The sequence below is a fragment of the Hyla sarda genome, chromosome 5 (genome assembly GCF_029499605.1).
Source record: "Hyla sarda isolate aHylSar1 chromosome 5, aHylSar1.hap1, whole genome shotgun sequence".
In the NCBI taxonomy this organism is placed as follows: Eukaryota; Metazoa; Chordata; class Amphibia; order Anura; family Hylidae; genus Hyla; species Hyla sarda.
The window spans coordinates 119,711,052-119,726,450 of record NC_079193.1 but is presented as its reverse complement, the minus strand read 5'-3'; the positions used below and the strand labels follow the sequence as shown (position 1 = coordinate 119,726,450).

At 41.7% G+C, this 15,399-nt stretch overlaps 1 protein-coding gene across 8 annotated transcripts in view; it reads left to right on the top strand.

Moving 5' to 3' along the window:
* The window catches only part of SLC6A19 (solute carrier family 6 member 19), a 283,454-nt gene that overhangs the window by 231,525 nt on the left and 36,530 nt on the right, over positions 1-15,399 (top strand). For all 8 annotated transcript variants that reach the window (XM_056520183.1, XM_056520177.1, XM_056520176.1 and 5 more), the window contains 3 exons: positions 5,495-5,676; positions 7,799-7,909; positions 10,418-10,530. In XM_056520183.1, coding sequence (XP_056376158.1) covers positions 5,495-5,676; positions 7,799-7,909; positions 10,418-10,530 — 406 coding nt within the window. The remainder of the gene's footprint in view (positions 1-5,494; positions 5,677-7,798; positions 7,910-10,417; positions 10,531-15,399) is intronic.

Below are 15,399 nucleotides of genomic sequence, written 5' to 3'. Positions count from 1 at the left end.
CTTCTGGCTCCTGCTGCGTCCTGCGTTACGCTGTGCGCAATGACGAGTGACGTGACGCGACGCAACGTCACCGTCAGTGCGCACAGTGACAGCTCAGGAGGACGCCACCGGAGCCAGATGTAGAGTGGACCCCGGGCCCTGGGAACAGGTAATTATAAAACCGGGGAAGGGGGAGGCAATGGGGCAGGGGCGGTGCAGTGGGGGGTGCGGCGCGGTGCGGCGGTAGGGGGCACAGAGCGGCGCGGCGGTGGGGAGGGGGCTGGGTCGGTTGTGGTGATAGGACTCAGGACCCCTGGACAGGCAGGGGGAGAGAAGCAGGTGGCGGCGGCGGTCTATGGCACCACAAAAGCTGCTGCAGTTCATTGATTTAAAGCGCCCGGCTGTCGGCCCTAACCTCCACAGATTATCTGTATCGGCCCTAAAAAAACCATATCGGTCGATCACCACTGCAGGGGCACTATTGGGGACTAATTACTGCAGGAGTGCAATACTATAGGGGCAACTACTGTTTGGGGCACTATTGGGGTAACTACTGTGCTAGGACACTCTAGAGGTGTTCTCTAATCTGTGGGGGAATTATTGAGAGGCTATGGGTAGTATTAGCAAGCTAACTAAAGTATGGGTTTTTTATTAGGGTGGTAAATACTGTATGGGGGCACTCATATGGGAGGTTACTAGTATTGGGGCACTATTAGGGGTATTACTTCAATACACAGATCATATAGTGATTGTACTGCATCATAGATGGCATCTTCTTTAATCAGAATTATCCTATTTTGCCATCTTTCCTATTCAGCCCAGATCATCATGTCGACTTTTTTTTTTCCATTTCTTCAAAATCTTTCAGACAAATATCTTAGGGTCCTCACTTTTACAACACCCTTCATTATTTCTATACAAACCTCCTAGTGCCTAAAATGATGATAATGCCCCCTTTTGTACCCCACATAGTATATAGTATAGTATATTGTGTAGGTCTATATATAGCTTTTTGTATTTAGTATACCATAAGTCTGGTGGTATTACTCTTTAGACAGTGCTAATATGTGATGAGGGCAAAGCAATATTATTTGTACCTATTGATATTGGCATTGGTATAATAGGCATTGTTTAGTAAGAGCATGGTGGTAATATTTAGTTGATGTGTGCTGGTAATATGTGGTTTTGTTGTGGCAGTATTATTTGGCCTTTATATAGTGTTGGTCTTAGAATGCCGATTTTGATTGCTTGAATTCCTAACAGTAAGATAATAATAATTATTATGATATTTATGTGATACTTGATCCTTGTTAGCTGGTGTTTTGTAACCGTATGGCTAATATATAGAGGTAGACAGTGAACTATGCTGGTACCCAGTGCAGATTTTCTGCATGAAAACCTGCTGGAGATAATCATCAGTATATCCACCGATTTGTGAACTATATAGTTCCACCGATTTGGGAACTATAGATATAAGAGGGGAGCAAATTTTTTGAACAATGCAGATACAGTTAATCTGCCACTGATTGCCATCACCTTTGATCCATTACCTGACATAAAGCCCCATATGATAAATAAGTGAGACAATTTGATTGTTTTCTTCAGGTATCATCTTTATGTTTTATTAGTATGGCACTAGACAAAAGTATTGGTCAATGCAGATTTGTGATTCATCACTGAATATATCATTCAGTTATTCATATTCCATGATTTCCCATTTTTAACACCCTGGACAGTAACTTTCTTGTCTTCTGTCTAGCTGTTTCCATGTATGTCTCTTGTAGGGCCCTTTTCTTTTCTTGGCAAAACATTAACCTTTCTAATATACTTCATAAGAAAATGTTATTTCCTTTTTATAGAAACCATGGCTTAGTCCAAGCTGAAACACAGGCATGGACAAAGTCCAGTAAGTGAGGGTGGGCTAGCACTCCTCTGTGCTCTGTGTCTGATATAGGACAGGAGAGAGCGTAGAGGCGTATGTAGAGACAAGAGAGAGCACAGAGGAGTATTACTAGAAGATTTTATCCTTATTTTCATAAATATCCCTCTGGAAATGAACCATAAGAAAGACCCAAGCTGTTAGGTCAGCAACAGTAAGAGGACTGGATGTTTCATGAAGCCAGACTGTTTATCTATTAACCCCTTCCCGACCTATGACATACCTGTACGTCATGGGTGGCAAGGTGTTCCCGACCCATGACATACAGGTACGTCATGGACATTACTGCCGCTACTCGCGGCATCCCGCAGCGCCCGGAAAGATGGTGGCTATCACTGATAGCCAGCCATCTTACCGTGCGACCATGGGGGGGTTTCGTCCCCCACCCCCCCCAGCGATCGCTGCTATCAGCTGGTCAAATCTGACTAGCTGATAGCAGCGTTTCGCTATCAGAATACTTAGCAGCGCAGTGTGTGAGTCCCGATCACGGGGATCGGGACACACACTGCTCTGCTAAGTGTCCCTGACCCGTCCCCCGGCATCACTTACCCGTCGGAGCGGTGTCCCGAGCGGTCCCGGCGTCCTCCGTGCGGTCCCGGCGTCCTCCGTGCGGTCCTGGCTGCGCTGCATCCCGGAGGTGAGTTTCCGGCAGCAGTGCGGCATCTTCATTGGCAGCAGTGAGATCGCCGTAAAGCGATCTCACTGCTGCCTCTGAGAGTTTCAAAACTGCAACTCCCAGCATGCCCAGACAGCCTTTGGCTTTCTGGGCATGCTGGGAGTTGTAGTTTTGCAACATCTGGAGGTCCACAGTTTGGAGACCACTGTATAATGGTCTCCAATCTGTGCTCTTCCAGATGTTGCAAAACTACAAATCTCAGCATGCTCAGTCTGTCCAGGCATGCTGGGAGTTGTAGTTCTCTAACATCTGGAAGAGCACAGATTGGAGACCATTATACAGTGGTCTCCAAACTGTGGACCTCCAGATGTTGCAAAACTACAACTCCCAGCATGCCCAGACTGCCCAAGCATGCTGGAAGTTGTAGTTCGGCAACATCTGATCCTTCAGATATTGCCGAACTACAACTTTCAGCATGCCTTGGCAGTCTGGGCATGCTGGGAGTTGTAGTTTTGCAACAACTGGAGGCACACTAGTTGGGAAACACTAAGTTTGGTTGCAAAACACTTGAAAGTTTATTACTTAACTTAGTGTTTCCAAACCAGTGTTCCTCCAGCTGTTGCAAAACTACAACTCCCAGCATGCACGGACAGCCAAAGGGCATGCTCGGAGTTTGCAACAGCTGGATGTTTGCCCCCTCCCCCCAATGTGAATGTACAGGGTACACTCACATGGGCGGAGGTTTACAGTGAGTGCTGCAAGTTTGAGATGGCGCAAATTTTGCGCTGCAGCTCAAACTTCCAGCGGCAAACTTGCTGTGAACCTCTGCCCATGTGACTGTACCCTAAAAACACTACACTACACTGACACTAACCTAAAATAAAAAGTAAAAAACACTACATATACACATACCCCTACACAGCCCCCCTCCCCCCAAAAAATGAAAAACGTCTGGTACGCTACTGTTTCCAAAACGGAGCCTCCAGCTGTTGCAAAATAATAACTCCCAGTATTGCCGGACAGCCATTGACTGACCAGGCATGCTGGGAGTTTTGCAACAGCTGGAGGCACCCTGTTTGGGAATCACTGGCGTAGAATACCCCTATGCCCACCCCTATGCAAATCCCTAATTCAGGCCTCAAATGCGCATGGCGCTCTCTCACTTTGGAGCCCTGTCGTATTTCAGGGCAACAGTTTTGGGACACATATGGGGTATCGTTGTACTCGGGAGAAATTGCCTTACAAATTTAGGGGGGCTTTTTCTTCTTTAACCCCTTATGAAAAGGTGAAGTTGGGGTCTACACCAGCATGTTAGTGTAAAAAAATAAATTTTTTACACTGACATGCTGGTGTTGCCCTATACTTTTCATTTTCACAAGAGGTAAAAGGGAAAAAAGACCCTCTAAATTTGTAACGCAATTTCTCCTGAGTACGGAGATACCCCATATGTGGACGCAAAGTGCTCTGGGGGCGCACAACAAGGCCCAGAAGGGACAGTGCACCATGTACATTTGAGGCGATTTGCACAGGGGTGGCTGATTGTTACAGCAGTTCTGACAAACGCAAAACAATAAATATCCACATGTGACCCCATTTTGGAAACTACACCCCTCACGGAATGTAATATGGGGTGCAGTGAGCATTTACACCCCACTGGTGTATGACAGATTTTTTGAACAGTGGTCTGTGAAAATGAAAAATAAAATTTTTGATTTGCACAGTCCACTGTTTCAAATATCTGTCAAACGCCAGTGGGGTGTAAATGCTCACTGCACCCCTTATTAAATTCCATGAGGGGTATAGTTTCCAAAATGGGGTCACATGTGGGGGGGTCCACTGTTCTGGCACCATAGAGGCTTCCTAAATGGGACATGCCCCCCAAAAACCCTTTCAGAAAAACTCACTCTCCAAAATCCCATTGTCGCTCCTTCCCTTCTGAGCCCTCTACTGCGCCCGCCGAACACTTTACATACGCATATGAGGTATTTCCTTACTCAAGAGAAATTGGGTTACCAATTTTAGGGTGATTTCTCTCCTTTTACCCCTTGTAAAAATTCAAAAATTGGGTCTACAAGAAAATGCGAGTGTAAAAAATGAAGATTTAGAATTTTCTCCTTCACTTTGCTGCTATTCCTGTGAAACACCTAAAGGGTTAAAACACTTACTGAATGTCATTTTGAATACTTTGGGGGGTGCAGTTTTTATAATGGGGTCATTTATGGGGTATTTCTAATATGAAGATCCTTAAAATCCACTTCCAACCTGAACTGGGCCCTGAAAAATTACGATTTTGAAAATCTTGAGAAAAATTGGAAAATTGCTGCGGAACTTTGAAGCCCTCTGGTGTCTTCCAAAAGTAAAAACTTGTCAATTTTTTAATGCAAACACAAAGTAGACATATTGTATATGTGAATCAATATGTAATTTATTTGGAATATCCATTTTCCTTTCAAGCAGAGACTTTCAAAGTTAGAAAAATGCAAAATTTTCAAAATTTTCATGAAATTTTTAGATTTTTTACCAAGAAAGGATACAAATATCAGTGAAATTTTACCGATAACATAAAGTAGAATATGTCACGAAAAAACAATCTCGGAATCAGAATGATAACTAAAAGCATTCCAAAGTTATTAATGTTTAAAGTGACAGTGGTCAGATTTTCAAAAAATGCCCAGGTCTTGAAGGTGAAAATGGGCTGGGTCATGAAGGGGTTAAACAAACATTTTTTTTTTTTTTTTTTAGCACATCTGTGATATGTACATTTGCTACAAAGTTAAAAACTGGTTGAACATCTTTTGATTGTGGTGATTCCAGAATTTTGTCAGAGGTTGTTTCCCAAAATAACTCATCTTATGTAGGCTACACATTAGTGTTTGTAATGTTTAAAATTTTATAAACATTCTATATTTGTGATGTACAAAATCCTTTTCAAATTTTAAAACATGTTATGATTATTTTAGATGTGGAATTAGAGTGTGCAAAGAGCTCTCCTGTGGACTATTTTTGGTACAGAGAAACACTGAATATTTCAACATCTATTGACAATTCAGGCGGCCTCCAGTGGTGGTTAGTGGTCAGCTTGGCTTGTGCATGGGGTGTACTGTATGTGTGCACTATCAGAGGAATTGAAACTACAGGAAAGGTATTTCGTTTGCATTCAAATAAAACATAATATTAAAAATACACTTATGAATTATATCTGCTTTTATTTCTTACGTTAGTTCTCCAATGTTTAATTCTATACAAAAGAAAAAACAGTGGCCCAGATTTGTCAATTTTCCTGAAACCAACATTTTCGGATTTTGCTCATTGTAACCAGTTATTCCTCAGCTTTCATATGTTAACAGGCTCTGGTAAAATAGAAGCTGAGCTGTGATTGGCTGCTGTGAGCAAAACCAGACAGTTTTGGTTTCAGACAGATTGATAAATTTGGGCCAGTGTATGCATTGCTGGCCACCATTTTCATTGACCTTCATAGTGCTTATCATTAGATAAAAAAATATGTTTGTTATTCTGATTTTATTACTTTTAATTCTATAGTGTGTGAACCCAGTCTCAGGCTGGATTCCTGAGACTGGGTTCACACACTATATGTATTTTCTGTGTTTATTACAGTTTGAAAGCCAGAAAAAGGCATTGTAAGGCATTGGGAAAAAAAATATCAGATGATACATTTCCAAAAATGTGAATCACCTGTCAAAATCATGCTCTCAGCATCACAATACCATAGTGATTTGTTGCAAATTAAAAATTATTAATATTTGTGATTTGTGTTAAAAAAATGTTTTTAAATATATTATATTGTTCTAGACTTATCTTTGTCTATAGACATATGTAACATAACTAATATCACAATGGGAGAGATTTATTGTACAGTTGCCCTTAACCCCTTAAGGACCACGGGTTTTTCCGTTTTTGCACTTTCGTTTTTTTCTCCTTCAATTTTGCACCTAAAAATCCATATGATGGCTTATTTTTTGCGCCACCAATTCTACTTTGCAGTGACATCAGTCATTTTACCCCAAAATCTACGGAGAAACGGAAAAAAAAATAATTGTGCGACGAAATTGAAGAAAAAACGCCATTTTGTAACTTTCGTTTCAACGCAGTACATTTTTCGGTAAAAATGACACCTTATCTTTATTCTGTAGGTCCATATGATTAAAATGATACCCTACTTATATAGGTGTGATTTTGTCGTACTTCTGTTAAAAATCATAACTACATAAAATTGTCATCTTCTGACCCCTATAACTTTTTTATTTTTCCGCGTACGGGCCGGTATGAGGGCTCATTTTTTGTGCCGTGATCTGAAGTTTTTAGCGGTACCATTTTTGTATTGATCAGGCTTTTGGATCGCTTTTTATTCATTTTTTCATGCTATAAAAAGCGACCAAAAATACATTATTTTGGACTTTAGAATTTTTTTTGCACGTACGCCATTGACCGTGCGCTTTAATTAATGATATATTTTTATAGTTCGGACATTTACGCATGCGGCGATACCACATATGTTTATATTTATTTTTATTTACATGGTGGTTTTTTTTTTGGGGGAAAAAGGGGGTGATTTGAACTTTTATTAAGGAAAGGGTTAAATCACATTTATTAACTTTTTTTTTGCAGTGTTATAGCTCCCATAGGGACCTATAACACTGCACACACTGATCTTATACCCTGTTCACTGCAAAGCCATAGCTTTGCAGTGATCAGGGTTATCAGCGGTCAATTACTCAAGCCTGAATATTAGGCTTGGAGCAATCAATCGCCGAGGGTACACGCCGGAGGCAGGTAAGAGGACCTCCGCTCGTGCCCCAGCTGATCGGGACACCGCATTTTCACTGTGGTGGTCCCGATCAGCCCCGCTGAGCAGCCGGGCAGCTTTCACTTTCGGTTTAGACGCGGCGTTGAACTTTGAACGCCGCTTCTAAAGGGTTAATAGCGATCGCGGTGCCGCGCGCTATTAGCCCCGGGTCCCGGCATCAGATACATGCTGGGACAGACCCGATATGACGCGGGGTCACCGCATGACCCCACGTTATATCGCGGGAGCTGGCCAAGGACGTAAATATACGTCCTTGGTTGTTAAGGGGTTAACAACCAATCAGATTGCACCTTTAATTTTTCAAATGACTTTAAAAAAATAAAATAAGCAATCTGACTGGTTACCATGGGCAACTGCACCACTCTTCCTCTACGCAGGTTTTGATACATCATTCCCTCATATCAATTGTTAGAGTAAACATATTTATCTTCTTTTCCAGGCAGTTTATGTAACATCAACACTTCCATATTTGGTTCTTACTATTTTCCTAATAAGAGGCCTAACATTGAAGGGTTCTACAAGTGGAATTGTATATTTGTTCACTCCAGACGTAAGTTCAGTCATTATGGTGCAGTTAACGTCTTTGCTTGCATGAACCCCCCGCGATCTCCCTGCAGCACCCACATTGTATGCAGGGTTGCGTCTCCAGTGTCGGAAACTTCTGGGTTTCCGAGAATGGAGACGTGACGTAATGCCCCACCCCCTCCATTCATGTTTATGGGAGGGGGGCATAATGGTCGTCACAGACATTTTATCCCCTATCCTCTGGATAGGGGATAAAAGCTTAGGTTCCAGAATACCCCTTTAAAGGATTCCTTAGTTTTGCCCTTGTCTGTCAGAGAGATGGACATTTTCCAGAGCTTCCAAATTTAGAGCCTTTATTATATGCAAAAATAATATTCACTTAATAAATTATGTATATGGTATACTAGAGTTGAACTCAGGAGCAACTTCTTTACTGAGATTGTATGGGGTTTTTTTGTATTTAAATTGCTTTCTTCTGCATACCACAATCCATAAACAACTGGTTAGGTTAACTGGCTGTGTCTCTGGCCTTTAAGGTTAACATGTGCGGACAGTCCGCATATTTGACTCATCCGGCAGGCGCTGGAACTGCCCGGAAATGCGCCTTTTGAAAGACGGCAATGCATTTTCTTGTGAAATCCAAAGAATAAATAGACATGTCTATTCTTTCTGAGGATGCCAGAATCAGAATTTCCACAACAGAAACATCTGGTGCAGAAATTCTGCCATGTGAACAGTGCAGCAGAATCCCATTGAAATCAATAGGACTCTGCTGCGGTGGAATGTCAGTGCGGAATATTCTGTGTGGATATTCCACACAAATTCCCCTGTGTGAACATACCCAATGACAGACAAATAAGTTACATTAATATACAGTATGGCAAAATCAATAAACAGAACAAAAATTACAACATTACATGGGTGTTGAGTTTTTATTGGTAAGGTTCCCTAAAGATTTAAGAATTGCTCTGATATAGCATGGTCTTCCTTCTCCCTTGGAAAATAACACTGCTACACACTGTAACCTCTGAATGATAAACCTGCCACACACTGAGCCCCCTGAATATAACCCTGCTAGATGCTATATCTTCTGAATATAACCATGCCACACACTGTGCCCTCTGAATATAATTCTGCCACATAGTGTACTCTATGAACACAACACTACCACACACTAAGCTCCCAGAATATAACCTCTGAATAATAAACCTGCCCCACACTGTGCCCCTGAATACAATACTGGTACACACTGTGCCCTCTCAATGTAGCAATGCTACACACTGTGCCCCTGAACATAACACTGCTAGACACTGTGGCCTCTAAATATAACCCTTCCACATACTGATTCCCTTGAATATAACCCTGCCTTACACTGTGACCCCTGAATACAGCCAAATACTTTGGCTCCTGAAACATACAAAATACACCATAGCCCTGAAATTCAATTCACACTCTGTTCCATATATACATTTATTAATATACTATACTGCATATATAAACAATATTAAATAAATATGTATATACTGTATCCCATGTTTGAATGTATATATGCTGTGCCCCATATATGAATGTATTAATACATGCTGTGCCACCATATATAAATGTATTTTTGCATGCTGCTCCCATATATGAAAATTTTTCTACGTGCTGTGCGCCCATATATCAGTTTATTTCCACACTCTGTGGCCCATATACACATTTAATTTCTGCACACTGCTTTCCAGCCTAAGTCTCTTTAATAAAAATGCATCTGTCACTTGAAATCTGGTTGGTAAATGGGCCACATAGTGTAAAAGCTGGTGTCAAGTATACTGCAGTCATACCTATTTTTGTAGAATTGCTTGTTTTGTTCCATTTAAAAAGTGTTTTTTGTACTGTCAGGAATGGTCTGAGAGGTGTAGCTGGGGCTTGCTATGCCCTGGGGCCAAAGGCCTCTTTCTGCTTAGTTCACAGCATCTCCCCTGTGTGCTTGTGTATTATGGTGGATGCTCAAGGGCCCTATGTGTCAATCACACAGGGAAATGCCTTGAGAAAGAGCAGTGTTCGGAATGGGGCATCATTGACCCTGTGCCACATCTCTTGAACCATTGCTGACAGTACAAAAAACTAAATAAAGCAACAAATTCTAACAAATGTATGACTGCAGTATACCTGTAAGCAGCTTCTACACTATGTGACCCATTTATTAAGGGGATTGAGCGCAAGTGACAGATGCACTTTATTATCTACTAAAGTTTACTTTCTAGTTACAATATCTCTATTGTACTCTGTTTCAGCCACAAGGAACTAATGAACCCTAAAATTGTTTTTCTCTACTCCGATGGACTTTGTTCTTTTAGAAACCTAGCCATGTAACTTATTAAAAATATGTTACATATTTCTTAAAGCTCTGTGCAGAGGTCAGCACATATAACACCATGCACAATAAATTTGAGTGTTTAAATGTACAGCACACATGATTTTATACCTTTATTAAACTAAACTAAGTCTGTTTTGGATTTGCTATAAGTTTGCAAACTTTACTGTCATTTAGGTATCTGAATTGGCAAATCCAAAAACTTGGCTGGATGCTGGTGCCCAGGTTTTCTATTCTTTTTCGCTTGCTTTTGGGGGACTGATTTCATTCTCTAGTTATAATTCAATACAGTAAGTAAACAATTATGTATGACATCAAAACTAAGATGATAAAAGGATTTTTTTTTGTGTTGTTCAGTTGTAAAGAGTATTTATCATGAAAAAGCTGTTATTAAAGTTTTTGCACATTTAAGAATCATTAAATTATTATATTTTTAACTATACAAATGTTATGGTGTTATGATCTTGATTTCATATGGAGAAATGTTTTTGGCATGCTTCATTAAATGCTATATGTTCATGAATCTGCCTCTATACTGGCCCACAGGGCCTTACTCTAAAGGTATGTTCACACAGCATGTACCGTATATTCCAATGTGTATTCAGCATTAGAACATAATACACAGATGAAATATGCATAGATAAGTGACATGTCATTTATCTTGTTTGTATCCCCCTAAGTGATCAATTAGGGTAACCAGGACACAAATTAGCCCCACTGAAAGGGGCCAATCCGTGGGAAAAAAAACTGCAGCAAAATTCACAGCAAAAGAGTGATTTCTGCTGTATGTGTTTTGCTTGAATACTATGGTGTGTGAACATACTCTAACAGAGAGAGACTTTATTAAGCATAAAACTTTTCATAGCTTAATGTTAGAGATAAACAAACTTTCGAAAAATTTGATTTGGCCAATTCGACTAATTTTCAGAAAAATTTAGTTTGGGGTCGAATTTATTTGCAGCGAATCTATATTAAAAATGGCTATTTCTTGCCTACAGAGAGCCTCAATAGAAGTGTAGAACACTTTGCTTTCCTCTAACATGCATATGGAGTGTGCTGGGTTTGTTAAATAATACTGTTATTCAATATGACATGCAGATTACAGGCATCACTATTAGAATCACTGCCGCAGAGCGGCACAATGACAGAGCCTGGAGGTGGCATCAGTATGAGGAGACCATATAGTGGCTAAATGACACAGCATGGAGGTGTTGGCAGCATGAGGAGACCATATAGTGGCTGAATGACACAGCATAGAGGTGTTGGCAGCATGAGTAGACCATATAGTGGCTGAATTACACAACTTGGATGTGGCTGAAACATGAGGAGACCATATAGTGGCTGAATGACTCAGCATGGAGGTGTTGGCAGCATGAGTAGACCATATAGTGGCTGAATGACACAGCGCGGAGGTGGCTGAATCACGAGGAGACCCTCTAGTGGCTGAATGGCACAGCCTGGAGGTGGCTGAAGCATGAGGAGACCATACAGTTGCACAGCCTGGAGGTGGCTGAAGCATGAGGAGAGACCATATAGTGGCTGAATGGCACAACTTGGAGGTGTTGGCAGCATGAGGAGACCATAATCTGGCAGAATTACACAGCCTGGAATTGGAATTTAAGGTAATGTCCCAGGCCCAGCAGCATCAGTAAACCATAAAGTAGCTGAATGGCACAGCTTGGAGGTTGCTGAATCATAAGGAGACCACATAGTGGCTGAATGGCACAGCCTGGAGTTGGCAGCAGATGAGGAGACAATAGGGCCACACAATCTCTTATAATAAAAGATAAATTTTGAAATTTCTATTGAAGATGTAAAGTACCTAGTGCTACCATAAACATATATAGGTAATATCCTAGGCCCAGCAGCATCAGTAAAGCATGAAGTTGCTGAATGACACAGTCTAGACATGGCAGCAGCATGAGTACCTCAATAGGGGTGTAGAACACTTTGCTTTGTTCTAACATGCATATGGAGTGTGCTGGGGTAGTGAGGAATCTGTAGGCGCTATATAAATAAAATGAATAAATAATAAATAAATAATGTTGGAAAATGCAGTCCAATGTACATCCTGTTCAATGTATGCAATCCTTGAACAACAGTTTGAGGGTGCATATTGTTGTGCGAGATGTGTGCTAGTTGTCCGTTTGGAAGCCCAGATCCTGCATCTAGAGGGGCAATTGGCAACAATGAGAAGCATTAACAACATGGAGAGGAGTCTCGTGCTCACTGAGCAGGCACTCTCGGGAATAGAGGTGGGGGAGGACAGTGGGACGGAGTTGCAGGACAGTCAGGCAGTTAGCTGGGTTACAGTTAGAAAGAGGGGTAGGGGAAAAAGTGTCAGGGAGGCTAGTCCTGAACTGGCACACCCCAACAAGTTTGCCCGCTTGGCAGATGAGGGGGATGCCATTACAGAGCTAGCAGAACTGCAGCAGGATTCCGCCTCTGACCACCAGGGGGGTGTCTGCTCCAGTAAGGAAGGAGGGAGGAGTACAGGGCAGGCCAGACAGGTACTAGTGGTGGGGGACTCAATTATTAGGGGGACAGACAGGGCAATCTGTCACAAAGACCGGGATCGCCGAACAGTGTGTTGTCTGCCTGGCGCACGAGTTCGGCACATCGCGGATCGGGTTGACAGGTTGCTGGGCGGGGCTGGAGAGGACCCAGCAGTCATGGTACATATTGGCACCAATGACAAAGTAAGAGGTAGGTGGAGTGTCCTTAAAAATGATTTCAGGGACTTAGGCCGCAAGCTTAAGGCAAGGACCTCCAAGGTAGTATTTTCTGAAATACTACCAGTACCACGAGCCACACCAGAGAGGCAGCGGGAGATCAGGGAGGTAAACAAGTGGCTCAGAAGCTGGTGTAGGAAGGAAGGGTTTGGGTTAATGGAGAACTGGGCTGACTTCTCTGTCGGTTACCGGCTCTACCGTAGGGACGGGCTGCACCTCAATGGGGAGGGTGCAGCTTTGCTTGGGGAGAAGATGGCTAGAAGGGTGGAGGAGTGTTTAAACTAGGGACTTGGGGGGAGGGAACCTACAGCAAAGAGGGGGAAGATAGTGTAGATAGAGAGGTGGGAATTATAAATGTACCTGGGGTGGAGCGGAGGGAGGGGTTAGAATAGTTAATAGGAATAGGCTTCATAGGAAAATAAAACTTACAACCTTGAATCCCATTAACCCCAATAACATAAAGGATGGAAATGTAAAGTGTATGTTCACAAATGCCAGAAGCCTAGCAAATAAAATGGGGGAGCTTGAGGCCTTGATACTGGAGGAACATATTGATATAGTTGGGGTCACTGAAACATGGCTGGACTCCTCACATGACTGGGCCGTCAATCTGCAGAGGTTTACATTGTTTCGCAAGGATAGAATGAACAGAAAAGGTGGTGGAGTCTGTCTGTATGTAAGAAGTGGTATGAAAGTCAGTCAATTCCTAAATTTATTGCAGGATAATTTTCTGGGCCAGTTTGTGGAGGACCCAACAAGAAGTGATGCCTTGTTGGATCTGATCATTTCCAACAACGCAGAGCTGGTTGGTAATGTAACTGTGCGGGAAAACCTTGGTAATAGCGACCACAATATAGTTACTTTTGACTTAAAATGTAGAAAACAAAGACAGGCGGGGAAGGCAAAAACATATAACTTTAAAAAGGCAAATTTCCCTGGGCTGAGAGCTGCACTACAGGACATAGACTGGGGGGAGGTGTTGTCAAATACTGACACAGAAGGTAAATGGGACATCTTTAAATCAACTCTAAATAACTATACAGCTAAATATATACCAAAGGGGAACAAATATAAACGATTAAAACTAAATCCTACATGGCTGACAAATGATGTTAAAAGAGCAATAAACAACAAAAAAATAGCCTTCAAAAAATACAAATCTGATGGGTCAGCGATAACATTTAAACAGTACAAAGAGCTTAATAAAATCTGTAAAAATGTAATAAAAACAGCAAGAATTCAAAACGAGAGACAGGTGGCCAAAGAAAGCAAAACTAATCCTAAATATTTTTTTAGATATATAAATGCAAAAAAAACAAGGACAGAGCATGTAGGACCCCTTAATAATGATAATGGGGAGGTTGTCACAGGCGAACAAGAGAAAGCGGAGCTACTGAATGGGTTCTTTAGTTCTGTATACACTATGGAAAAAGGAGCTGACATTGGCCAGGTCAGTGCTGGTAACACATCATGTAATGTACTGAACTGGCTTAATGTAGAGATGGTACAAGGTAAGTTAAGTGATGTAAATGTAAGCAAATCTCCAGGGCCAGATGGATTGCACCCAAGAGTTCTTAGAGAGGTAAGTTCAGTAATATCTGTACCCCTGTTCATGATATTTAGAGATTCTCTGGTGTCTGGTATTGTGCCAAGGGACTGGCGCAAGGCGAATGTGGTGCCAATCTTCAAAAAGGGCTCTAGGTCTTCCCCAGGAAACTATAGACCGGTAAGTTTAACGTGCATTGTGGGTAAATTGTTTGAAGGACTTATAAGGGATTACATACAGGAATACATAGGGGATAATTGTATTATAAGTGATAGCCAGCATGGGTTTACTAAGCATAGAAGTTGTCAAACCAATCTAATTTGCTTTTATGAAGAGGTGAGTAGAAGCCTTGACAGAGGAATGGCTGTGGATATAGTGTTTCTGGATTTTGCTAAAGCATTTGATACTGTCCCTCATAGACGTCTGACAGGTAAGTTAAGGTCTTTGGGTTTGGAAATTTTAGTTTGTAACTGGATTGAACACTGGCTCATGGATCGTACCTAGAGAGTGGTGGTCAATGATTCGTACTCTGATTGGTCCCCGGTAATTAGTGGTGTACCCCAAGGTTCAGTACTGGGCCCGCTGTTGTTTAATTTATTTATCAATGATATAAAGGATGGTATTAACAGCTCTGTTTCTATCTTTGCAGATGACACCAAGCTTTGTAGCACAGTACAGTCTATAGAGGATGTGCATAAGTTACAGGATGACTTGGATAGACTAAGTGTCTGGGCATCCACTTGGCAAATGAGGTTCAATGTGGATAAATGTAAAGTTATGCATCTGGGTACTAATAACCTGCATGCATCGTATGTCTTAGGGGGGATTAAACTGGCAGAGTCACTGGTAGAGAAGGATCTGGGTGTACTTGTAGATCACAG